The 24,969-nt window shown below is 42.9% G+C and overlaps 2 protein-coding genes across 2 annotated transcripts in view; one reads left to right on the top strand and one right to left on the bottom strand.

Annotated features, from left to right (window-relative positions):
• Rbsn-5 (Rabenosyn-5) lies at positions 1–9,461 on the top strand. The gene is made up of 8 exons (XM_075696292.1): positions 1–236; positions 298–378; positions 448–588; positions 2,636–2,797; positions 3,916–4,070; positions 4,746–4,816; positions 5,596–5,679; positions 9,113–9,461. The coding sequence occupies exons 1-8, from the start codon at positions 98–100 to the stop codon at positions 9,444–9,446; spliced, it is 1,167 nt and encodes a 388-aa protein (XP_075552407.1). The 5' UTR covers positions 1–97; the 3' UTR covers positions 9,447–9,461.
• Positions 6,025–24,969, bottom strand: part of Pus7 (pseudouridine synthase 7) — a 27,950-nt gene continuing 9,005 nt past the window's right edge. The window contains exons 7-11 of the mRNA XM_075696290.1: positions 22,063–22,341; positions 19,906–20,019; positions 18,469–18,541; positions 17,575–17,726; positions 6,025–15,340 (exon numbers count right to left, since the gene is read on the bottom strand). Of these exons, the coding sequence (XP_075552405.1) occupies positions 15,213–15,340; positions 17,575–17,726; positions 18,469–18,541; positions 19,906–20,019; positions 22,063–22,341 (746 nt within the window). The 3' untranslated portion in view covers positions 6,025–15,212. The remainder of the gene's footprint in view (positions 15,341–17,574; positions 17,727–18,468; positions 18,542–19,905; positions 20,020–22,062; positions 22,342–24,969) is intronic.

Raw genomic sequence — 24,969 nt, forward strand, 5'->3', positions numbered from 1 at the left:
TGCAAAGAACTCTGTTGACGGTGCTATTTTGACGTCACCAAGTTCTCCACTGCGGGGAGTTTCAGTTGGTTTCGCCCCTTGCATCTGAGAAGCTATTATGGGAGAGGTAAAGGAAGGGTATCTTTGTCCCATCTGTGTGGAAGATCTGGGAAACTTCGAGGAGCTAACTGCTCATTTCGAAGCCAACCACGCTGCCGGCGAGCGAGATGTTCTGCACTCGCTGAAGGGCTTCATCGGTATGCTCGCTGTAGTACAACGCCCCACTGGTAGCAGTGAGCTTATGAAGTGTCCACGCAGGACGCGCCAGACGAAAGATCCTCGCGGACTCTCCCGTCGTTGAGGAAGAACAAACGCCTGATTGGGGACAACAGGAAATTGGTGCGTATTCAATTACTCCATAAATCACGATTCAATAGCTGTACGTAATTCGTGCGCATCACTTCGCAGGAGTTGTCCAGGCTCACACAGCTACTGTCCGGCTAATTCGCGGTCGTCGAGTGGATCGGTACGTAGGGCAGAGCAACAAGCTGCTCATCCGATTGACCAAACTTGTAGTGGACGCCCCCAGCGACCCCGAGATGCGGAAAGGTGCGTGTGACGTTTAAAATAACCCTTTCATTCTCGCTTCACGCTGCTTATTTTTCGTCAGTGCAAGTAGAATTGTTTGCGAGTCATTCCAATCGTTGCGGTATATTTGAATAATCTATCGCAGGTCGTTGCTCTAACCTTCTTATCTGTCTTTCATTGCCTAGAAAATTCATTCTGAATCTCATTTTGTTGATTTCAGGACACAATTAAGCCACCATTGTAGTTTGCCCACATACATGATAATATGAGGGTTTGCATGGTTCATTGCATTAATTGTGCAAGATGCACCAGTGTTGGCCTTATCCATATGCATGCATGCATGCTAGTATGATTTCGCCATGGAACTCGGGCTGTACGACATACATATATGGCATATGACATAGGAGCACTGTGAAAGCATGTTTGGAAAAAAGAACATATCTCTGTGGCATGTTCATTTGTTATCGTTATCCTGTCGTGAGAGCACTGAATGTTGTGTACTTATTTGCTCCAACTAATTGCAGACCAATGTGGTGCAGGTCATATGCGGTACACTTGAGCTGTTACACATGTATGCAAGGTCACTCATGTGTGAATATGTGGGGATGAAGTATTCTGGACCGTGGTAGTGCATGGCAATATGCCAACTAGTGACTTCTAACGGCAGGCACATTGTGTTGCAACTGGCATTTGTGTCCCATCTAGCTCGCAAAGGTAGCAGTTATTTAACTTCTGGTAGCCACTTTTCAAGCCTCAGAAATTGCCTCAAGGTACACTCCTGCCACATCAATAGCATTTCTTTTAAAAGGCCCCTCATCAGGCCCCATTTCAAATTTCCGTTATACACTAGAAGCTGTAGGTCATTGTCTAGGGAGCATTTTACTGCAAGAATTTTTCAAATAGCCTCATTATTAAAGATAGGAGAAATTGAAATGTTGTGTTGGAAATGCTGCCAGGAGGCAAGCTTCACTGCCAATATAGACACTCTCTTCCCTTGCCATGACTAGCGTTTTCAAGCACCATTCCTTCCCTACATTCTCCCCAACGTAGCTGAGGGACTGCGTCACGTTTGTATCATGAGCACCGTCTCCTTCTTTTTTTTCTCTTCCATTTTTGCTACGTGGCTCACTTCCTTCAGCATTAGACAATTTACCGAAGTCACATGCCATAATCGGTTACATTGTAGATAATGCGTTTTACGTAGATGCATTTGTACATGTGACCTTGACTATCTGGCTTGGAAGTGCTGCTCGCCCAAGAAGGAGAGCACACAAGCTTCTGTTTGATATTTCAACCAATTTCATGCTGTGTATCTGTTGGATACTTTGCAGACAGGGCTGTCACCACATGACGTGTGCACCACACTTGTTTGTTTGCAATGCCCAAATTTGGTGAGGGACCCTTTAAACAGCTGAATGATAAACAGATGGTATTACTTTTCATGATGCACACATTCAAGGGTATTTTGGCTGAATCCAGGGCAAAACTTTCTGTGCAGTGCCTCTGGCTCTTCACACATGCACTAAATTTGCCTTGGAATGCATGCGTCGTGGGAAGTGGTAGCACCCGTTTATCATTCCTCAAATGTTTAAAAGACACTCCACTGTTGCAGGAGCGCGCTTTGCAGCACTTTCCAAGGCTTGAAAGGCCAGATGTTTGATAATCGCCACCCTTGCAAGTTAGATAGAATGCTAGTGCCAGTTGCGGCACCAGGCACCCGCCATTAGACACCACTGGCTGGCATTATGCCATGTGCTTCCACAGTCCGCAATATTTTGTCCCTACCTGTACACACAAATACATGCTAAGAACAACACGCAAGGTACCTTCTATTCTGTAAACTACTGTTGGCACTAATAGTTTTTTGTCAGCATTTCTGCCTAGCATATTTGCTACAAAGTTCTCCTTTTTTAAGAAAATTTGACTTCTTTCTGGGTAGGTATATTGAACAGGTAGTTTGACGGTGTAGCACATTAAACATAGACACAACAGCAGCCCTTTCAGTGAAATCATGCCGAGGAGTGGTGCTGTGCCGAATCCTAGGTTGAGCACTGTATGTACTTTTCAGCCCGTGAAAGGTCCCTTGTGCCTTGGGTAGATGATGCTGACGTCAAACTGTGCCCCAGCTGTGCAAAGGCTTTCAGCATTTCCCGTCGACGACATCACTGCCGTCTGTGTGGAGGCATTATGTGCCAGCTATGCTCAGAGTTCCTGGACTCTGCCACTGTTCGTAAGTAGCTCGATACTTGTATCTTGCTGGACTTGGGTAAGCTTTTCGATATAACGGTACCATGTACACACAAGTAATCGCTGAAAAAAAAAAGTGGGTGTATGTGGTCTAAATATGCTGAAAACCTTGAAGAATGTGGCACATTGGAATGTAATGTTATGAACTGATGTGTTTACAAGATCTCATGCTCGGAGAGCATGTTGGTATAAGGTATTGAGAAAAAAACATTGGCCAGCCGTTGTGAGTGCCATCAGATGAAAAGCCCATCAAGAGGTGCATGCCAGCCTCACACTTAGCTTTGTCCTGGCAAACATTTGGTGACAATATAGTCAGACACCATGCTTTCTGTTCTTTGGTGCTTGACTTCCACAACCATAAAGGTTTTTTTATGTTGATGAAATAAGGGCTTGTGTATATTTAAGTTAATTCATAAATGTGACAACAATGACACCATTATATTCTTCTTGCACAGATAAGTGGGGGATGTGGTCACTGTACCTTTTTAATGACTTTTGAAGTTGGAAATACACTGCTTTAATAATCTACTGAACAATATCCTAAGAAAAATAAATCATGCCAGCCCATTGTACCAAAGTTGCTTTGTGCTACCTTGTGTCAGATCTGTGCTTGTAGCACCTATATCCTAGCTTCTCCTGTGCAGTGTACGCTATGCTAGACATTGGCATTTTATTTAAAATCATTTAAATTCATATAGCAAAGATAAACGGAGAGTAAAGGGCTAGTAAACGGAGAGCAAAGATAAACGGAGAGTTCTTGCATGAATCAGGGCTAGCTGTATTCACTAAAGTACCCTTGCATTAAAAGCATTTCCTTATTTCCCTGTGTACCTCTCACCACTCATAACACTCATAAATAGCATTTGACATGACATGAGATCATCATCACAGTGTAGGCTAATTGCAGACAGCGCTTACATAAGAGAAGTTTAATGAATATGTGCCTTGGTCTTTTTGCCTAAACTTGAAAGTACAACTTGCTTCGCAGTGGCTGCTTTGTTTAAAAACATGCAGCGTGTCTGTATGTACTAAGACCTTCTGCTTCTGCGAGAGGCAGCACATGCCTGCCTCTAGACGTTAGCCTGCGCAGTGTGCATACAGGAAGCGTGTTTGCAGAGCAGCTGGTGGCGTCTGCTGGGAGCCCAGCTGCCAACGTTGGGGACGAGCCGCTGCGCCTGTGCCGGGACTGCCGCGTGCTCTTGGACCGGCGCCTATTGCTTCCCGAGCAGCCACCTCCACTGTTGGCTCAATACGAGGTTCTGTCACAATTTCTTGATTGTAGACCTTTCCAACAAGCGCTCCTTGAGTAATGCCATAATCTACATTGAACTGTCGCGTGAACAGATGCATGAAAATGCACTAAAGTGCAATGCCTGCCTTCTACACTTCGTTTCTGTAATTTCTGCGACTTTGTAGTATTTCGGCATGTCTGCCTCTTTTCTGAGTATCGTTGTCACTGTTGTGTGTGACATAGCGTCATGCATTTGAGCGCTGGTAGGACACAAGTGCGGCCTTAGAGCATGTTCACACCGAGACATTTAGCATCCAGAGTGGCGCGTAATTCAATTTGGAGGCTGCAAATACCACTGAAAAGGCCCTTTTCACGGCAATTGGTTCCAGACTGATTGGTGCCGTCACTGCTGCCGGAAACATTCACCAATCAGAATGTGAGCTAGTTACTGAGTCATCCCTCACAGCACTCTGCAAATGCAAAATGGCGCCTCGACACGAGAAAACTGCAGATACATATGTATTAAGTGCTCTCTCCTTGTTTTCGCGATACTTCAAAAAGTGACAGCAGTGCAAAAGGCAAGCAGTGTGAATGATGCAGCATTTGGGCAGCAGAACATACTACATCGCTCCAGACTTTGAATGTCGTTTTACACTGCATTTAATGTGCTGAAAAATTGAAGCGCTCCTCTGACTTGCAGCGCATGCGGAAACTAATGGATGAAGCTGAGAAATTGCTGCCTGGCTACTACCGTCTGATTGATGGAATGAGGTGAGCAACTACTGCATTTGATGAAAGTGCTGGAAAGACCATGCTACCGTAGCTTTTTCTTTTTTCATGAATGTGAAAATAATGGAACACCACATTTTGTCAACCCAACTGTGAGATTTTAAAAGTATTACTTGACATTCATGGAAAAACAAAAGGCTGCTATTTCTAAAAGTTGGTTTCAATTCCAAGTACAGTCAAACTTTGTTCTAAAGTCGCATTTAACACCGTTGGTAATCTGCTATTTGTTATAAACATGCATGCAATACATGTTGATATCAGGCAGAAACATTCTACAGTTGTTCTTATTTTATTTCTCTTATTATTCGTTATATCCACGTTCTGTATATGAAAATTTGACTTGATCTCTTTTTCTTGTTGAGGTTCATACTTTAGAGAACTGTGAGATGTGCCTAAAGGTAGAGTTGCTCATATTCACGATGGCTTATTTTACCCGGACAGTGAAAGTGCAGGCTTGAGAAGCACTTCAGTGACACACATGACACTCAAAAATATGAAATAACTATTGAATAAGACTCGTTTGCTTGAGAGGTACAGCTTATTGCTGCATATTTAGCGAGCGTGAAGCTAACACTCGCACATGACGGCAGTGAAGGCTACGAGGTTGAGCCATGTCCCCGCAAATATAAGTGGCTCACGCAAGATATGGCCATATACTTGCACGAATTTAGAAACTGAACTGGCTCATGCAAGATATGGCCATATACTTGCACGCATTTAGAAACTGAACTCAATATTGCACTGTGCATGCTTTGATGCAGGGAGGGCCGGTCAGGACTTGAAGAGGAAGCCAAAGCAACAAGGGCACGCCTTTGCCGAATAGCTGAACAGCTGGACTTAGTCAGGTGAGCATCGCTGCTGCTTTGAAAAGGTTGGGCTCACCTATCATGATTGACCTCAAATGTAGCCAGAATGTGTGAATGATAATTTAGCGACGTTTACTTTAAAAAAGCAATTGAGCTACTTTCCAGCTGGTTCTTAAGTACGCTCTTCCTTTTGTTTGAATGTTCACACATGAGATAAGAAAGGAGTAAAGTTGAGCAGGTTGTGTAATGCGTAGAGCGGATTACTGGTGGTCTATTAGAGTAACTGTCAAGGGTGGCAGGTAGATAGGGTGATAAGATAAAGAAATTTGCAGGCATGTGATGGCTTTCACTAGTGCAGGACAGGGATAAGTAAATATCCTGCAGTGAAGTTTAATAATAATACGGTTTATTCTCGCATGTGTACATATACAACAATGTATCATGCCAATGAGATGAGGCAAAAGGAAACAGACAAAGCATGCTTGCTGTCTAGGCCTACAACCCGGTTCGTAAAGATACAGGTCAGCAGTGAGGTCGGCAAAGAAGCATTCAAAAACATTTACCAATTACATGCAAACCTTCGCAATAAATGTAATAAAGTATAAACAATTCCATCTTGTGTTAACAATATAATCAATGAACACAAGCAAATCAAAAGGTGAATGCTTCAAGCAAAATTTCAAGTAAGACTAAACGATGGGCATAATGTTACATGTGGAGTTTAATGAGCTACACTTAAGCAAACAGCGGTAGACATCGCAGCTGGTAGGATACGAACGCACACAGAATAAAACATGGGGGAAAAAAACACACAATAACGCTTCAACCTGAGTCAAAAAGTAATCTTGCTTTCTTTCTAAAATGGTTTACAGATCTGGGGAGGTATTCTCTAAGAGTACACCTAGTGGGCTGTCCATTTCGGCTGTTCCTGATTGGTTAGGGCTGCTCGTCTCCTCCTCGCTCGTACAGCTGCATCCAATCAGCAGCAGCCGAAATGGACAGTCCCACTAGGTGGACTCTTACAGAATACACCCCCTGCTCAATTGTGCAATTTCCACTACAGAAGGAAAACTATTACATATTTTTATTATTTGATGATCTAGTTATTGAGTGCCATAATTTGTCTTCAGTCTAATCGAAAAAAGCGAGATTGTTCATAAGTTGTAGTGAATATCACGGCTGAGGTACATATTGCTGACTAAAAAAAAATAGTCTTGTTTAATACGATGATAGATAAGGACCACTAGTTTAAAGTTATAGCACTCAGTAAAACGCATTACGTGAAAAACAGATAATAAGTTATTATGGCCACCTTGCCTTCTCGTTAATAGTTTCAGTGCTTTTTGTTGCATGATTATCAATTCTTTTGCATTGGTCTTATTACACATGCCCCAAACAAATTTGCAGTATGTGAGGTGCGAATGAACAAAAGTATAGCTGCTTTGCTACAGAATATGGAAGATGGTTAGTGCAGCCGATAACACCTATGAATCGAGGCATTTTCATTTTGACATGAGTGATGTGATCAGACCAGCTCATATCGTTGTGGAAGTGTACACCCAGAAACTTGCAACTACTATTACATGCAATTTCTGAATAATCGAAATGGAGCTTTGGGTTGTGTTTTATTGCTTTGTATTTTGTGTGGAATACTATGAAATTAGTTTTTTTAACATTTAATGTCAGTTGAGTTATAATCAGCCAAGCATGTAATTTGTCAAGCCATATATTCGCTTGCTCCTGAAGTTCTTTTAGGTATAAGCCAGAAAAGATGTTAGTATTGTCAGCGTATAGGATAACGTTCGAAGTTGAAGAAATGTTTATGACGTCACTTATATATGTAGTGTATAGGAGAGGTCCTAATACGGACCCCTGAGGTACACCATATTTTAATGTTCCATGGTCAGAGCAAGTGTTCTTACGTAGCCTTGTGTACTGTTGTCTTCCATTTAGGTAGCTTTCGATTAGGTCTTTAGCGAGGCCATGAATTCCGTAAATTTCTAATTTTGTTAGTAGAATATCATGTTGGGACCGAATCAAACACTTTGCTGAAGTCAAGAAAGAGACCAATAGTAAAAAGTTTCGTTTCAATGTTTTGAATTAAGACATTTTTTATATCAAGTAATGCGGTCTCAGTCGGCTTGCTAGGTTGGAAGCCACATTGACGATCACTTATCACAGTATCACAACAGTAACACAGGCTACTTTTAGTCTGTCTGGGAACACTCCAGTAACCAACATCTGGTTAAATATGTAAGTCAACAGTCCTATAAAGCATCCAATAGAATGTTTAATTGGCAGTGGTAAAAGGTCATCATCCCCATGAGCACAGGTATTTCTTAGAGAACCAATAATGGTTGTCATTTCTGCTTCTGTTGTTGGTGTCAGAAATATCAAGTCAGAATTTAATGTGTGCATGTATGACATAAGGGAGCTATTACTTGGGAGGGGATTTGAAGCTGTATATTTGCCCACTTCCAGGAAATGTGCATTAAATTTGTCTGCTAACGCAACTCCAGTATAAAGAAAACCATTTATCAACATTTCAAGAGGTGTTGTGTTAGTTTTGCTACTGAAGAGAGTTTTAATTTCTTTCCAGATCTGCAAATTAAAAAGTAATAGGAAATTTAAGTACACTAACAGTAATATTGCATAAGCTGGGTGGTCTATGTAATCGTATACACACTCTAGTACACTGTTCATTATGAAGCCTGTCATTGGTGGCTCAGTGGCTGTTGTATTTCGTTGCTGAGCGCAAAGTTGCAAGTCAGATTTGTGGCTGCATTCTAAAGGGCATGGAATGCAAAATATGCGTACCAACATTTGGTGCATAAATGCCACGTGGTCAAAGTATTCCGAAAAGCCCTGCGCCACCATATTGTAGCTGTAGCTTTCAGACACAAAGCTCCATGAATGCCTTGCTCCCGGCATTCTCAGCTCAAGGAATTTGTGGTACATTCGGCTGGTTCCCATCAAGCTCCGACTTGGGTTGAAACAATTTGACGCTCGCTTTAGATTGGAGCCAGAGAAAGTGCGCCTGAGCCGAACATGCTGCCACTAGTCGGAGGCCAGAAGGGACAAATACGTCAGCTTCTCGTGTAGTCGTCAAACAAGGCGCCAGGCGCTGAGGCAACCGTGAACTATCGCTGGGGCAGACGCCACGTCAACAACGGAAGCTGCAAAAGCCGCGTGACCAGAACTCCGCCAGATCTCTATCATACTCCCAAGTCGAAGGCGAGAGTGCCTCTGAGCTTGAGCACAGTACATACTCTGAAAGGACCGGCCATATGCGGCATGTTCCAACCGCTTGATTTTGACCAGCCAAAAGTAACACACTGCCAGGGTAATCTGGTGTGCTAGAAAACAACTAGCCGAACCTACTCTCAGTAATAAGTTAATCAAGTAAATCAGTGCTGCTCTTGCAACATTGCTACTCAGCCCACAGCAGTACAAGCTGTGCCTTGTCTTGCAGCCGACAGATTGGCAGTGGAGGCACCACGCCTCGCCAGCTTCAGTTACGGGGTGCCCTACGGCTAGCGGCCAGCCACTTCCTACGCCAGGGACTGTTGGGGTTGCCTGGCCTGCCCAAACCACAGCCACAGCCAGAGCAAGGCTGGAGCCCCAACAGCGTGAAGGCGCCACCAGAAGAGGAAGACCCCCTGGCACAACAGATGGCCATAATTCGTGGCTACATTCAGCAGGCACGGCAAAGCCAACGCTACGAGGAGCTGGCTTCCCTTGAGGCCAACCTGTTGGAGCTTAAGCAGGAGTACCTGCGACGCACCCTTGGCACACCAGGAAAATAAACACTAAATTATACAGATGCAGTCTTTGTATTAATAGTGTATGGCTAAGACAGTGTGCCTCGTGCACTGTTGCATTTGATAATGTCTCCTCTTTTCCTTAATTTTAGTGATAAAGACTTCCTGCAAAGCACTGTGAGCATGTGCATATGCGACTATCTGGCATAGGTATTGCTGCATGGAAGCTTGTTTTTCTAAAGATATTGAACATAAGCTAATTAACGAAATGGAAAGAGATCAAGCAGGCTTTATGAGAACTTCACAGGAAGTACCCGTCATGCAACTTTATGGTACCAGAAACCAGACATTACGAAGCATAATTGAGTCCATGCAAGTTCAAAACTTTACAAGGCACGTGAGCACAGTGCACCATCCCATGCGTGCCGTGCAAACTTGACTTTGCGGCACGTGTGATGACTCGTCAGTTGTGTGGGCGCCTAGCATGTAGGCGAGTTAACTCTTGCTTACAGCTTTCAAGAGCACGAGCTGTTCAAGGGCAGCACCAGCACTGAATACTGGCAGATATGATTCCAGGTGTTACACAGAACTTTCATTTTGTTGTGCAAGCTGTACTGCATACAAGCTGGACGCTCAACTTTTGCAGCAGGAAGTGTGGGTTACACCTGGTATGCCTCCTGGCGAGATTACAGGCTTTCAAGTGCACTGCTTGCTGTACACCTGAGCTGCATACAGCTGAGCATGCGTATAACACGCTGGCACATACAGCAATGACCCAAAATCTAGTACTTATTAGTTATTGATGCGGAAGTGTCAAATGGTCCCCTGAGTGAAAAAGCCAGCGATGTCTGTAGCAGCAAAAATGCACCTAACTTCCCAGTGGCTGCGACGCCGTGTCCCAAGGGCCTTCGTGTGCTTGCTGGCTCGTGCCTCAAATGGAGCAGAGCGGGCGAAAGGGAACACCTGCTGCTGCGGTATTGTGCGAGAAGAGAGCGCATCGCCACGTCGCCCTTGCTCTTGGAAACCCGTGTTATCCACACGTGCCTTGTCCTTGCAAGCTCTCGCCTGTGTTTCAACTACACCTTGGTAAGGCCAAATCAACATGCACCAAGTGTCTCAACGTGCTCGCTTGCCCGCAAAAAGATCATAACTCGAAGAATCGCTCAGTGTTGTTCAATTGGACATTAATGCTTTCACATTCACAGAACTCGTAAGAAGCACTTAGGTGTCCTCAGATTTTTTTAGCTAACGGCTAGAAACTCTGGGAAGCAATGATCTATGCCTTCTACCTCTAGTAAAGGCAGCAATGGGCAAAATAAGGCGTTGAATTACAAGTCCAAAACGTGAATAGTAGTTTTTTGGACGAAACTGAATAGTGTCAAGTGAACAACGAATTGAAAGTAGCATGTGCTACCCCAGCCCCCCAGCTCTTCCCTCTCCCTTTCATGAGCTAGTATTAATATCCTTAACAGACATCAAAACTGCAATAGATGCTGGTAGTTTTGTTGCTGCGTTATTCATTGACCTTTCAAAGGCATTCAATTCCATTTTTCACTCCATAGTGTTTCAGAAGCTACAATTGATTGGAATAACCTGCCCAGCTTTAACATTAGTCCGCACTTACAAGATCGAGAACAACTGGTATACAAATCTGGTACTTACTCATTACCTAATGTAACTAATATTGGCATGCCATATTGTCATCTATATCGATGACCTTCCATTATACCTAAGCTCATTTAATTGTATACTCTATGCTGACGATACTGCCATAATAAGTGCAGATAAATGTATAGACTTACCCTTATCCAAATTAACATTGATGCTGCCAATGTATTTAACTGGCGCCGGAGTAATGGATGAAGTATTAACACTAAAAAGTCTAATTTTATTAACTTTTCCTCACACAATAGGTAAATTTCCAGCACTCCAGCGATTCACATTGGTAATGACGTATTTGCTTCGGACAATACTACCTTCCTGGGGGTAAAATTGGATGGGCAGCTCACTCACTAATGAAGAGATCAGCATGCAGCATTAGAATTCTACTAAAGGCTAGGTCATACTTTGATATTAAAACCCTGCGATCACATTATTATGCATTTATTCACAGTCACTTTAAATACGGTATCTCTAACACCTTAACACCTAATGTGTGGGGTAACACCTTACCTCACACATTTGTCCCCATTGCAGTACGTTCAAAATCGGGCTATACATATCATGATATTTAACAGTCCTACAGCTAATGCTTCCTTGTTGCTTCATGATCACAGCATACTACCTCTCGATAAATTAAACAAATACTCCCTCAGCATTTTATTTTACAAATTTGTCCATGGAAAACTTCCACGTGTCCCTTATTAACCCACATCAGTTCCCCCATGTCACTTCTACAGGATTCACTCCACAGAATAACTTTTTGTTGCCTAAACCAGGAACTAATTATCGGAAATTCATAGCTAATTTTGCCTCAACTTCACTATGGGATACCTTACCCACTAAGCTTAAAAGAATATTCTGCCATTAGTACATATAAATTCGAGTTCCACACATTCTTGCAATATGTGTAAAGTTGACTTATTAGCTATTTTATGCCTCTCTTCTTTTTTTCTTTCACAGCTATGTTTTATTTATTATGTATTTATGCTCGTACTTTAATCATGTATACACCAATTTTCCGTTTGCTGTAATAACAAATCTTATCTTACTGTTGTAAGTATTAACAGTAAGATAACCTTTATAGTCTTTGACTACGAGACCTCCTTCTGTACGTATATATTTCATACCCAAATGTACTTGTACGCAATAAAAATTTCAGCTGCAGTTTCCAAGTCAAGTGGGTGCCCCCATCCCCTCGAGAAAAATTCCTGGCTGCACCGCAGTCGCTAATATACACGTATAAAATAATGTTGACACCACAGCATTGACTACACTACGAAGTTTAGTCATTATACTGCATATTATGTGGTAAGCTTTATCAGAAACTCGAATAGAGCATTATAAACAAATCAGGATTATTCAGAGAATGTGTGTTTGTACATATGATGAGGAAGTCTTATGAGCCTAATAGCACCCATTTACTGTCCACTTGAGGCCGAAACGGAAATACATGTTGACTACAGTGAGGGCAAAGCAAAGCATTTCTTCTCTAATTGGTGGTCACTGCAGATGGATCCACTACTGGTGCATGAAATTGAGCATATTTGGAGACCGTACAGTTACCACACCGACAAATAATACCGAACAATGCCCACTGTCAAATGCCATGTCTGAGCAAAATGCGAGTGTGAACGATCGCAATTTAGTGGCTGGAAAAAATGTGGCTCCTTTGAGTGATGCAGCTTCCTATTATCTTCCCGTTCTCTATGTGCACTGTGACATGGGTGAAGTTTGCTCCAGGTTTGAATTTGCATAGCTGGCAATGTGAAGTATCAGAAAAATATCCGCATTTGTGAATAGTGACTATTCGATTCGAACACTGAATAGCCTTCTTTACCACTAATACATGTATAAAACAATGTTGACATCCCAACACTGGCTACATTACTAAGTTTGTCATTATGCCGCACATTATGCAGTAAGCTTAATCAAAAGCTTAAATGGGGCATTATAAACAAATAAGCCAATATAACATGAATCTGTTTCTGATTTGAGGACCGAATAGAATAAGAATATCCAATTCATGACTTCAAAGTTTCAAATATTTGCACACCCTTATAAATTTTAAAAGTAATTATTACGTTTACAACTACTTTCACCGACATTGCTTAGAAAGTTCGGCCAATCAGCAGGGTGTTCTGTGGCTGTGCCGCATAGCCTGCCGTGACTGAAAAACAATAAGAGGTAAATGTCAAAATGGTAAATTTTGTTAAACTAGCCATCCACATCACAGAAGGGAACTTTATGTACACTCGTAATTACCACAATTCCCGGTAAGTTACCCTAAATGTGCTTAAACGAAAAGAAAGGGCGCTAACCGAGGAGCCTGATTTTTTGTTAGTCGTATCAAAGAAGCCAACAAACACTGACACCAAGAACAACATAGGGAAATTACTTGTGCTTAATAAATGAAACAAAGAAACAATAAATTAATGGAAATGAAAGTGGATGAAAAAACAACTTGCCACAGGTGAGGAACGATCCCACAACCTTCGCATTTAGCTTGCGATGCTCGGCCAATTTAGCTACTGCGGAGCCATTTACCTTTCTTCTCGTTTATTACCTAACAAAGGTCCTAAATCTGGCAACATTGACGCCTTCAGGTAGTATGTGTGGGTTTATTGACCGGTTGCCATTACCCAAAAAGATCATGTTCTCGTGACGCCTGCGGCAGAAAGGATGTTCCACATCTGCCACCAAGGTTTACGAGTGGTGGCGCTGGCTAACACTCCCAGGGTTCTACTGGGAAACATAAATACCCAAGAAAGTGGATGGGGAAACGGCGCCGCGGTAGCTCAATTGGTAGACGATCGCATGCGAAATGCGAAGGTTGTGGGATTGTTCCCCACCTGCAGCAAGCTGTTTTTTCTTCCACTTTCATTTCCATTAATTTATCGTTTCTTTGTTTCATTTATTAAGCACAAGTAATTACCCCTATGTTGTCCTTGGTGTCAGTGTTTGTTGGGTTCTTATGATATGCCTAAATATGCTTGGAATTTTTTAATATGATAACATGAGCATTTGTATTGTGAACTTAAACCCAGAGGCTAGCCCGAAGAGCTTGGTGGCAAGGTATGGAGAAAAACACTGGTCTGCCATTTTCCCCACTATCAAAGAAGGAGCTCCACCACAAGGCACATGCCAACCTAGGACTTTGCTTTGCCCTGGCACACAATCCATGACAAAAATTTGGAGGACGCTCAAGTGTCGCCTTTAGGAGTGGAACGTGATAGCATTCAATGATCCCTGACTGCTTCTCACAATTCCCGGCACCTGCAGCTTATGTAACCGTAACGTTTGCCAGGAATTACTGGCAACGAACGCTGTGCACGAAGGGGAGCTTTGTGGTAGAAACTCTAGCGTGGGCCGCTATGCAGCGGAGGCGAGTGCCATCTGGAGGTGTTGCAAGGAGCTGGGCACGTCCCACTGTGGCCTCCGAGATTTGCACGCACCTGCATGCTCAAATCTCGGACACCATGGCTGGTCTATGAATGCTAGAAATGCTTGAAGGCGCGTTTGTGTCTGAGTTTCCACATAACAATTACGCTTCCTTGTATATTCAAATTACAATCAGATGCTATCATGTCTATAGGTTGTGTGCAAGTTGCGCTTTACGATTTTACTGATGTACTTTACTTTTAGAGATTCAATTAGTACAGTAACTTCTTTGCACTACACGGAGGGCCTGTGTGGTTGGTTATGCGTAGTTTGGAATCATTTTTGCCAAAACGACAGCCGACGCTGAATTTTCTATGACACAGGGCCCTTTACACTATTGTGCTAATATAGGTGGACACCATGTTCCCAGTTCTCTGGTGCTTGACTTCCACTACAAAGATATAAGTTTCCTGATACATCCAAACACAAGGAAACAGCTATGGTGTCTTCAGCTCGCTTATGCATCACATCTCATGCACTTTTCTGCAAAACTAACTTGAAAACTTTCGACCAGTAGCATCATGGCACAAGTGTAAAGTGGCTATTGCTTATGTGTAAGAACGATGCTACGCGAAAGTGTCGGCACAACACACTTTGAAGGGGCAAATTACAAAAACATGCTTAAAACATTCAACATGAAGCACTGATGCAGGCAGCTAATGTCCAAGAAACTGCCAAGGATTTTTCTTTTCTTTTTCTTTTTCAAGACCATCAACTTGATACAACTGCTGCCCATGAGGTGCACTCCCGATGCATCAGCTCTCTTACTGCCATGGTGGCATAACATGATGAGCTCAGGTTGAACTCCAGCTTCAGTGCCCTCTTTGCGTTGTCGTCACCTGCGGGCATGAATGTTGTGATACAGTTTTGGCTCCACACAACAGATAATTTGCAATCAAGCTCGTATTGAGAATCAATGAATACTCCATGCACTGTATGCATGCATTATTTTGACACGTCATTTTTCAATACATACGAAGACTTTATCACTGGGTAATCAAATGCATTCAAAAGAAGCAAACATGAAATCCAAAATTAAACTGAGTAACATAAGCAGTATGCTAGAGGCATTCATAAAATGACACAAAATTGTACGTAAACCATCCACAATTACTGTCAATATAAGCGAATAGCCAAACACTCCAATAAGGGTATTCGCTTTATTAAACAAATGGTGCGCTCGATGGTGTATATTTGCTGCAGCGAAGATCTTTAAGTAGCATTTGTTGTTTCATTGCATAATTCCACAGAGAACAGTGCTGTTAACGAGCACGTCTATGGTAGTAGTATAGGTGGACAGTGGATTTGTCTCAGAGAGCCATAATAGTTGGCATTCACCAAGGAATGTGCCCTTTGCGTCAGTGCCTCTGAATCAATAGGGAAAGCCTGACCACTGACCACGAAAACAGGCAAATGAGCCCAAGAAAGCTATTACCTTTAAGAAGGCTAGACACTCAGTGCATGGAACAATGAAACTGCCATTATGGCTATAAATGGTGCTTACTAGCGCTACCAGGGCTAAGCCTAGTACACAAATACTCGTGAAAGTAGATGGGGGGACAGCTGCCGCCATAGCTCATTTGGCAGAGCATAGCACATGTAACGCCAAGAATGTAGGTATGGCTCCCACCGGTGGCACATGGTTTTCGTCCAGTTCCAGTTACCTTAGGATTTCTACATTTCAATTAAAGGAACAGTTAATTTTCCATATGCTTTCATTGGCTTCGTTGTTCGGTGGCTTCACGTGTTTCATAGCATCCTTATTCTTCTCACCCAGGTGTATGTTATGCCTAAAGATAACCAAAGAACTTCTGAATAGAATTTTCTAACCTTTTAGACATTCATACTATTCCTACAACCACTGCCGTTGAACTGCGTCACTTTGTTGTGCACAAACATCACAAGCACATGTATCCGTTTTGCAGAGTTTACCCAACCTCCATAGCAGTGCATTGGCCTAGTTATGTATCTTTAGAAATATGATTTTATAATTTCTCATTTCTCGCACCCCACAATTACCCTTTCCATTCGCCTACTACATAGGGCAAAAATTACAATTTCCGTGGGCTCCATCCACTTTGAGAGTGAAGACCTGACAAACCCTGCCAGGATGACTACTTCTCTTTGAACAAAGTTGAACGCACGTGTCAAAAAGTTGGCAGTAAGCTTAATCATATACCATACTTGTGTTTTTATCATGGTAACCTTTAGGGAAAAGTGCACATTTTCACATTTAGGCCCTTAATAATGCTGACAGTATGCTGGTTCCTGTGTTTTAGCTATTACATAATATGATCTGTACGGTGAATGAACTTACAGCAAAGCTGTTAAGACGCCCCTCACCAGGCCACACAGCAAACTTCGGTTATACGCTGGAAGTTTTTACGTGTCCCCTAGGGAGCATTCTGCAGTAAAAATGTTTCACTGCCACGAACCTATGATTTCAGGAGGCAAGCTTCACTGCAAAACACAGACACTCTCTCCACTATCCCCACAAGGCCTCCTCAGTTTCTGTTTTCGGGTGTTCCCGGTAAGGCGTTGTCAAAATGATAAAACTCTCCGAACTATGCTCTTGCTATGTTCTTTATTGTTGATTACCAGCAGGTAGCTGACCTCCTTTATCATGAGCAATAATAAACTTTATTATGTTAATTTGACTTACTATGTGCTTGAATATTATATTATTTTGCATAAAAAACTTGCTTTTTAGAAGGAAAACATTCAATATCAAAATTTTTAAAAATGAGCAGTTTGGGCATAGCAACTTTCAAAATAATAAAACACACTTATACAGCTTTGCTTTATTTGATGTACCAGTTGCTTGGATTGGCATATATCTGCAAAGGATTCTTTTCATATCTGATGGTAACATTGACAGGAGTATAAAACTTACAGCAGCAATTTATAGCTAGTTCCAGTGCCCGGCATCATGTTGCAATGAAAGAAATGTTTAAAGGCAACAGCACAGCTATCAGCTTTAAATGAGAAAATGTGTGCACCTTTATAAAGGTTACTGCGACAACAGTTTATTCACCATTAGCAGTGACAGAAACAAAAGGCTTCAAATGCTTACTTTCGCAGCTTTGAGGCTCCGGCAGGCCCTGTAGTCTGTCAAGGTCACTGAGCAGTAGTGCGGCTAGGGGGTCTGTGTAGCTCACTTCCTGCCACTGCACCTCTCGTGGGACAGCCACCAGGTGGCGGTAGCAGCCACTCATAGACAACTCCCTGCAACACAACATGCCACTTTTCTGCACTCTATCAAACAAGCTGGTTGAGAATGGCATTCTCTTTTTCGTTGTAGGTACTGTTCACGTATGCTATGATAGTAAATTATGTCAACTACAAAGTCTAGTTAACTTCCCTACCTCTCCCCCTTCCTTATCTCTCTCTCTATATCATGACCACAGCGTACCACACAGGTTGCACACAACTATGTTTACACCGTAATAATTATCATAATCCCATAAACGTTCTCTGCAGGATGAAACAGCACAGCAATCTGCAGTCACCCCTACTCTGTCAACTGACTCCATTTTATGCCAGCGAATTTCCTAATCTCATCAATTGATCAAATCCAGTTGTCATAACTCTTCGAGACCAAAGAGTGAAAACAAATGCTTCAAATTGCCATCTTTAATCATCAGCAGCAAAAATTAAGCAAAGGTCTCCAACATGGACATCCAGACACACAGCAACTTTGATGCTAAAGCACCTAATAATTTTCAGTTTGTGCTCATGTAACCAAAAGGTGTAAGGTCAAAACAGGGGATAAAAAAGTAGATCTTGACTAAGCCTGCATGTTTTGCCTAATTCAACTTGCTTTATTTCTACATTTATAATAAGAATAACTGTGGGCAGCAGAGACAAAAAGCTTGTTAGGTGACAGCTATTAAACAGCCATACCTTGCACACTTGTAACACACTTATAAACAACTATACAATTGTAAACAAATAGAAATAAACAAACCTGTGCCTCTGTTCGTTGAAAGAATCCAGGGTGAGTCCATCCTCAGCCAGTATTTCCTTGTACCAATCAGCAACTGCATATGAGATAACTTTGCAGCACCAGCAAATGCCATCCAGACTAACAACTGGAAGTCCGCATCATGATGATGCAATGTTTACAAAACCGCCAAACTTAAGAATTGACCAATGAGAGCACAGGTGCTACACCTTGCTTCTTTTGATATTGTGTTTTCTACAGTACAGGCCACAGATTGCAATTCACTACAGTCCATACTAAGCTAAACAATGCTGCCTAAAGCTTATGCATGGCTCTTCTACACATTGTGGGGACGCTCAAATCTCTTGCACCCCCTTATGTTGTTTTCCCGGACGGCTCTCGCTTATCCTGTAATGCGGCTTTGCCGCATAGCTAAGCGCCGCCGGCGGTCAGTGTAGTTGCAGAATACTGCGAGAGATGGTGCAACTGTTGTGCTGATAACGCCACCTAACAGTGAGGTTACTCGGGCACAAAAGGGAGTAGCCTCCTCCTCTTTGGCTTGGAGTTGGCCAGCTGCATGGACGTTTCGCATGTTTGCTGGCCATTCACAGGACTGTCCTGCGAAAGGCTTAGGAGCAGGACACCGGAATGGACAAATGTGATCGTTCGAACCCGTCACCGTTCGCGTGACTGTACGCACAATCAATTAGGTTTGGTGTCCAGCACGGGGGCAAACATATTCGTTCGCTATCCTGTCACGGTGAGTCGAACTTCCTCGATTTGTCAGCACCTATAGGCATGCTCTATTGGTGGTAATTCAGCTGGCTAGATAGATGTATAAGACTTGCAATAAATGCCCTTGTGATTGTCTACACTACTGTGTTTTTGTTCCTTTGTCCCCAAGAGCGCGTTTAAGATCCCACGATGTGGCCGTACTTATCGGAGGCAGACACTGACAGAAACCGCATTACTCACAATACATCCCTTCATCCACTGCGTAAGCACACAGCGTAACTGCAGAGAGCTCCTGCCCCCCTAAGTGATGTGCTAGAAGCAGCCTTTCTGTGCATTCGTCCTTGGCACTGGGACCTTTGCTTTTTGTGCCTTCTGGAAACAGGCTTTTGTACAGTGCTGGTTGCCACCAGAGATTGAGAGTAAATAAGCCTTTCTTTCGTCAACTTGGGCATACTGTGTTTTTCGTGACAAAATGCTTGGGTGCCCTTCAGAGGCCATGCATGCGTTCCGGGCGGCACGCCAGTCAATGCAATGCAACAACTAGTGCCTGTGGCTGAGCTAAGCTCAAACATGCTGTGGTTGCTTACTCCTCTGAGCGGTGCAGAGAGATTGATTGCCTTGAATCACCTAGAAAGCACCACATGCACACACACAGCTATCCGACCATGTTATGTAGTACCTTGTGCCCTTACACAGAGATGACCACTAATGCTTTGGGTTACTTACCTTCATTTTGTGGGTACCGCACACTGTGGCCGGGAAGGGGCAGCACTAGTGTTTGCACACTAGCAGATGCCACATCATCCGGACCTGCTACTCTTGGTTCCTCTTCGGTGCCACCTGCAATTGCCACAGTCATGACCTTTCAACGAGCAATCAAACTTGAGATTTCTTTTCTTTCTTTTTTTACAAGGAGCCATAAATTGAAATCTATGTTTGTGTTTCAAAAAACAAGGTCACAAATTTAAAGGTATGGACCCCTGGCAGCCTAGCCCCGGGCACCAACATCAATAACTGTTGGACAAATAAAGTTTGTTCCTATCCTATCCTACAGGAGATGGTTGAATAGTTGACAGACTCCACCAGTATCCCCTATCAACAGGTATAAAAAGGGAGTAAATAAAAGAACATACAGCAATGAAAGGCATAAAAAAGAAAGAGGTTTACAAAACTACAGGAATTGAACAGGAACCTCAAATAGACCAATCTCAGACATAAATACACTCAGAATGTAAATAGAAAACTAAATACAACATTGCAGAAAAACTTAGACAATTAGACCAGCATTCACATGGGACAATGCAGGGTGCTTTGTTTGCTTTTTTTCTTTAGTTCTTGGACAGCAAGCACGAAGAACTGTATGAAACCTCTCCCACGTAACTCACCTATGAAAAGCCTGACGCTTGGTCAGGGGTCTGCTTGTACCATGTTATATTGTTGGGTGCCTGGCAGTGGGATTTGAACCCATGCCTCCCACAGTGAAGCCAGGAGCCCTATATACTGGGCCACGGCTTTATATAGGATTCACACAGCTGCTAATGCAAACAGCTTTTTAGCAATTTCTTCAGTGAATAGAGTAATGCTGATGATAATACAAGACAAGGTACAATGCTACACACATTGACAGCTGAGGAAGACATAAGTCAATCTGCTGTAATTGCTGCTTCTGCAATGAAGAGTCCTTGTAAGATAAGAAAAGTCAACGGAGTCAGCATTTTTTTTAGAGTTCAGATCGAACTCCTGTCGCTCCATTGTCAGTTGTAAGAAGCAGCACCAACGCAGTGGCAACAAAAATCAATGTCACGGAAAGGTCACCTGTGAATCCGCTGCATATGACGGTACCTTTCTTTTGCATTCAATATGTCCAATGCCTTTTGCAGAAATATTTATACCGCTATAAATTTATACCTTGTGGTTGGCGCATGATGGCCTTAGTTGCTTATGAGCCATTAAACTCAACAACAACAAGAATTGGCTTAAATATTTGAACGGGAACATGTGACCTAATATGAATAACTGCAAAGTTAGAGAGAGTTCTCTAATTAGTTGCCATCACACAGCAATTTAATATCACACAGATTTTTAATAAGTCTGTTTTATAAAATATAATAATAATAATAATAATAAAGATCGTTTGGCATATAACACTCTGTACATGTTGATAAGCTGTATTTGTCATCAACAGTGCATGAAGTATGCTATGGACCATTCTGAAGTTGGTTCTACGAGGAAAGCATGCAGCCGCAGCATCTAAAGCCTCTTCCACTCAATCATAATAAATGTTACAGATTAATAAAGCCACAACATAGCTATTATACAGCTTTCGTAAAGCCATATTAGTAGAATTACATCCATAGCATAATAGTGCATGGCAAGATGCTATGGGTACACTGCCATCTGAACATGGAATTCAATTCTGCGAACCACGCTTTATGAAAACTATCTATTGCATCAGGTGTACAGTCGAACACAGCTATTCTACATTTTTCTCTTTACAGGATTCTAGAATGTACAAGTCTTGAGCAGTGGAACAAACAGCATTTCTTCTAAGAGTCAGCACCATGGAACAGGGTGCATTTACAATACAATCATCCTCATTGAAAACTGTTATTGTTGTATTCCTTTTTTGTTGTTGTTGTTGTTGTTCTGCCGACTGATCTCATTTTGCGAAGTTTCAATGGCCAGTCAGTGTGTGTGTCAAGACTACACTAGTAGTTAACATTTTTCGGGATCAAGGCTTGTTCAAAGCTCAGAGCTACTCCAATGTAATCCCTCCTCTCTCCTCGGTTTTCATGATGCCCTGAATCATGAATGAGCAGCCCACAAAGCAGTGAAATGCAGCAGATAGCCAGACAAGACCGAGTAGCAAGAAAGCGCCCAAACCGAGCGTCATGAGCAGGTCCCCAGGGAGCACAGTGAGACCAAATCGCTGCACCCGTCGCGACACGAGCCGGTTCCACACGTAGCTCTGGTATCCATGCAGATACAGCAGGCGCACATTCCTTGGAAGCGCAAGCAGGGCACCAAGGTAGTTTGTGGCGCCCCCCTTGGTCAGCGCACGCAACAGCAGCCCTTCGATGCAACCCCGGTGGGGCAGCTTTGCCAGAGCCTGTGCAGCGTCCTTCGATCTTGCCCACTCTTCTCGGCACTCTGCAAGAGCTCCTGCACAGAATCATTCAGAGAGGTTGCGGAAACACTCGCCTCTCTTGTATCCCCTGACATTTATCTTCCTCGCACGGTCACCACATATCTTAACATTCGGCTTCCCCCTCCGTGACACATACATGATGATGGGAGCCAGTAGACAGCTATGGTGACTGTTTTGATGCAAGCGCCACCTGACAGCATGGATACTTGTGCATGAGATGAACTAACTTTGCTCTGCTGGACTGCGGAGTGTCGCCATGCATGGACTGACTGCATTCGTGGGTATTCTGCACAGGGCTAAGCCTTGGTAGGCTTCCGACGTGACTTCAAAGTGCAGCATCAGCATAGGTGAACACAATTTCTCTAACATGCTTCTGTTTATAATGGTGCACCCATAAATGACCTGGGTGTAGGCGTCCAGCATGTTGTGTGTGTGTGGGGGGGGGGGGGGGGGGTAAACAAAAAGCAGTTGCACCCGAAATGCAATGCATCGATTGCAATGGCAAATTATTAGACTGTTATATGAAGTAAAGGTAGTAGTTTTATTGGCCATATAAACTTGGAAACATTTGCTTACTTATCAAATGTTAATGTTTGCTCACAAGCAAACATTAACACATCTTACTCGATGACTGAGGACACTCGCTGTCAAAACGCTGGTGTGAGGAAGCGCAGCGGCAGGAGTGAGTGGATTGACATTTTGCTGCTTCTCGCTTCAACGCGAACTAAGCGGCAAGGACGCAGTGAACACGAAGCTATCAGCGCAAGACCGAGTCAACAGCGTCAGCTCACCCTTGCACTCTTTCACTCGCACATACAGTATAGGGCGCACGGCCCATGATGCTATTGCACTTGAACTTTGCACAGAACAAAACGCCGCCACCGACAATGACAAAAATGAGCCTGGAGTGCCCATATAATTGCTATCACAATAAAAATGTTCTAAACGCAAATTTTGTGTCAGTCGTGTGCGAACCTGCAACCTTAAAAAAATTCATTTGTTTTCTGTTTTTGACTGCGGACATGCATTTTTTCAGAGGCTCTGCTGTCAATGCCAAGCTGGGTGCCTACGAGTGAAAAAAAAAAAAAAAATCTGGGAGGTAATTGGTTTTGAAATGGGGCTCTAGCGATACGCTCTGATGGTTGTTATTCATGGCATGCTGTTTTATTATATTTTTAATAATGTCTTGTCAATTTGTGCGTTTTCTGCCCTCCTGTCCCCACCCGTCCCGAGGCAAGAATTGCCTGGTGGGTTGAACTTCCCCAATTCCTCGGTGTATTCCAATTAAGAACTATTTCTTTTATGTATTTAGGCTAGATGGCTTATTGCATAATAAGTGAAATAAATGCCCTTTCTGTGTTCGCACTATAGTTAGGTCACTTTCTTTGTTACAAAGAGCAACCAAGTCCTCACAAGGTCAAGGAAGTGAGCTCTGCGGGGGCCTGAAAGGAGAAGGAAGACTTGCCGGAGGCAAATACAGCATCCACCACATTTGTATCATGACCACAATGAATTTTTCTTAAGCTAAAAATCTTCCTTTCTGAGGAACCCATATGCTCATTTCTTTTTTTTTTTTTTTCAGCTTCAGACTACAGTCTGGCAGGTGCAAACTTTCCTTTAATGGAGAGGGTGTGTAGCATCCCTCCCGATGCTTGACAACTGTCCGTGTTATCAATTCTGCACTTCTCACAAAACAGTGTTGCTACAATGAAACTGAAAGCTGTTCCACTGGTGAAGTACAAATCTAACACTGTGTGGCACTGTGTGGCAAAAAAAAAAAAAAAAAAAAAAACACCGACGACTACGATGCTCCCTAATACGAAATTTGAGCGCAGCTCCATGTGTGTTTTCATTTTGCGATATATTGGCTGGCGCTGAGAATCTGTCTCGCGCAGCACGTTGCAGACAGAGCAAAGTGTGCGTGACTGCCTCGCTAATCTGGAGCTCGCGAAAGGCGGCGAACAGGTGACGTGAGGGCACAATTCACAGCAGTCGCCGGAGACAGATCTCCCAGACAATGTGCACTACTCTATCGCCATCTCGTAGCCATGATCGCCACACCACACTTTTCTTCTCATGCTTTTGCCATACCCTCCTCCTCGTGCCTTTCATCCCTCACTTCGCTCTGCGTTCGCTCTTTCATCCTTCACTGCACTCGTTCGCTCGATTACGCTGACGCTTGCTGCAGGAACGGGTGCCTAAAAAAATGCACTCTAAAAAAAAATGTTTGTACATATTTACGTTTGCTTAATTAAATTCTTATCTGGCTCTATCAAATAATCAATGGTACCTTTTCTTCAGATATACAGTACCAATCTTATGAAACAAAAATAGCTGAATAGTGTGTTCACAAAGCCAAACAGGGGCGTAATATGAGTAAAGAACTAATGTAAATTCTGCCAGTGCATTGAAATCTTACAAAAGAGACAGCTAATACTGACTTTTGCAACAGGTAAAAATGGTTTGTGCATGTCATTCCGCGATGCATTTTGTAGTTTCTTTTACCGATCCATCCTTTGACAAAGACATTCAAATTGCAAGGCAGCGATAGGCATGAACATTGATGCACCACCGACATCTGAAATATAGCAGAGCTGTCTCACCACAAGCTTGCAAGATATGTGAAAGTTTCTTTTCTTTGT

The sequence above is a fragment of the Dermacentor variabilis genome, chromosome 6, assembly GCF_050947875.1.
Source record: "Dermacentor variabilis isolate Ectoservices chromosome 6, ASM5094787v1, whole genome shotgun sequence".
NCBI lineage: Eukaryota > Metazoa > Arthropoda > Arachnida > Ixodida > Ixodidae > Dermacentor > Dermacentor variabilis.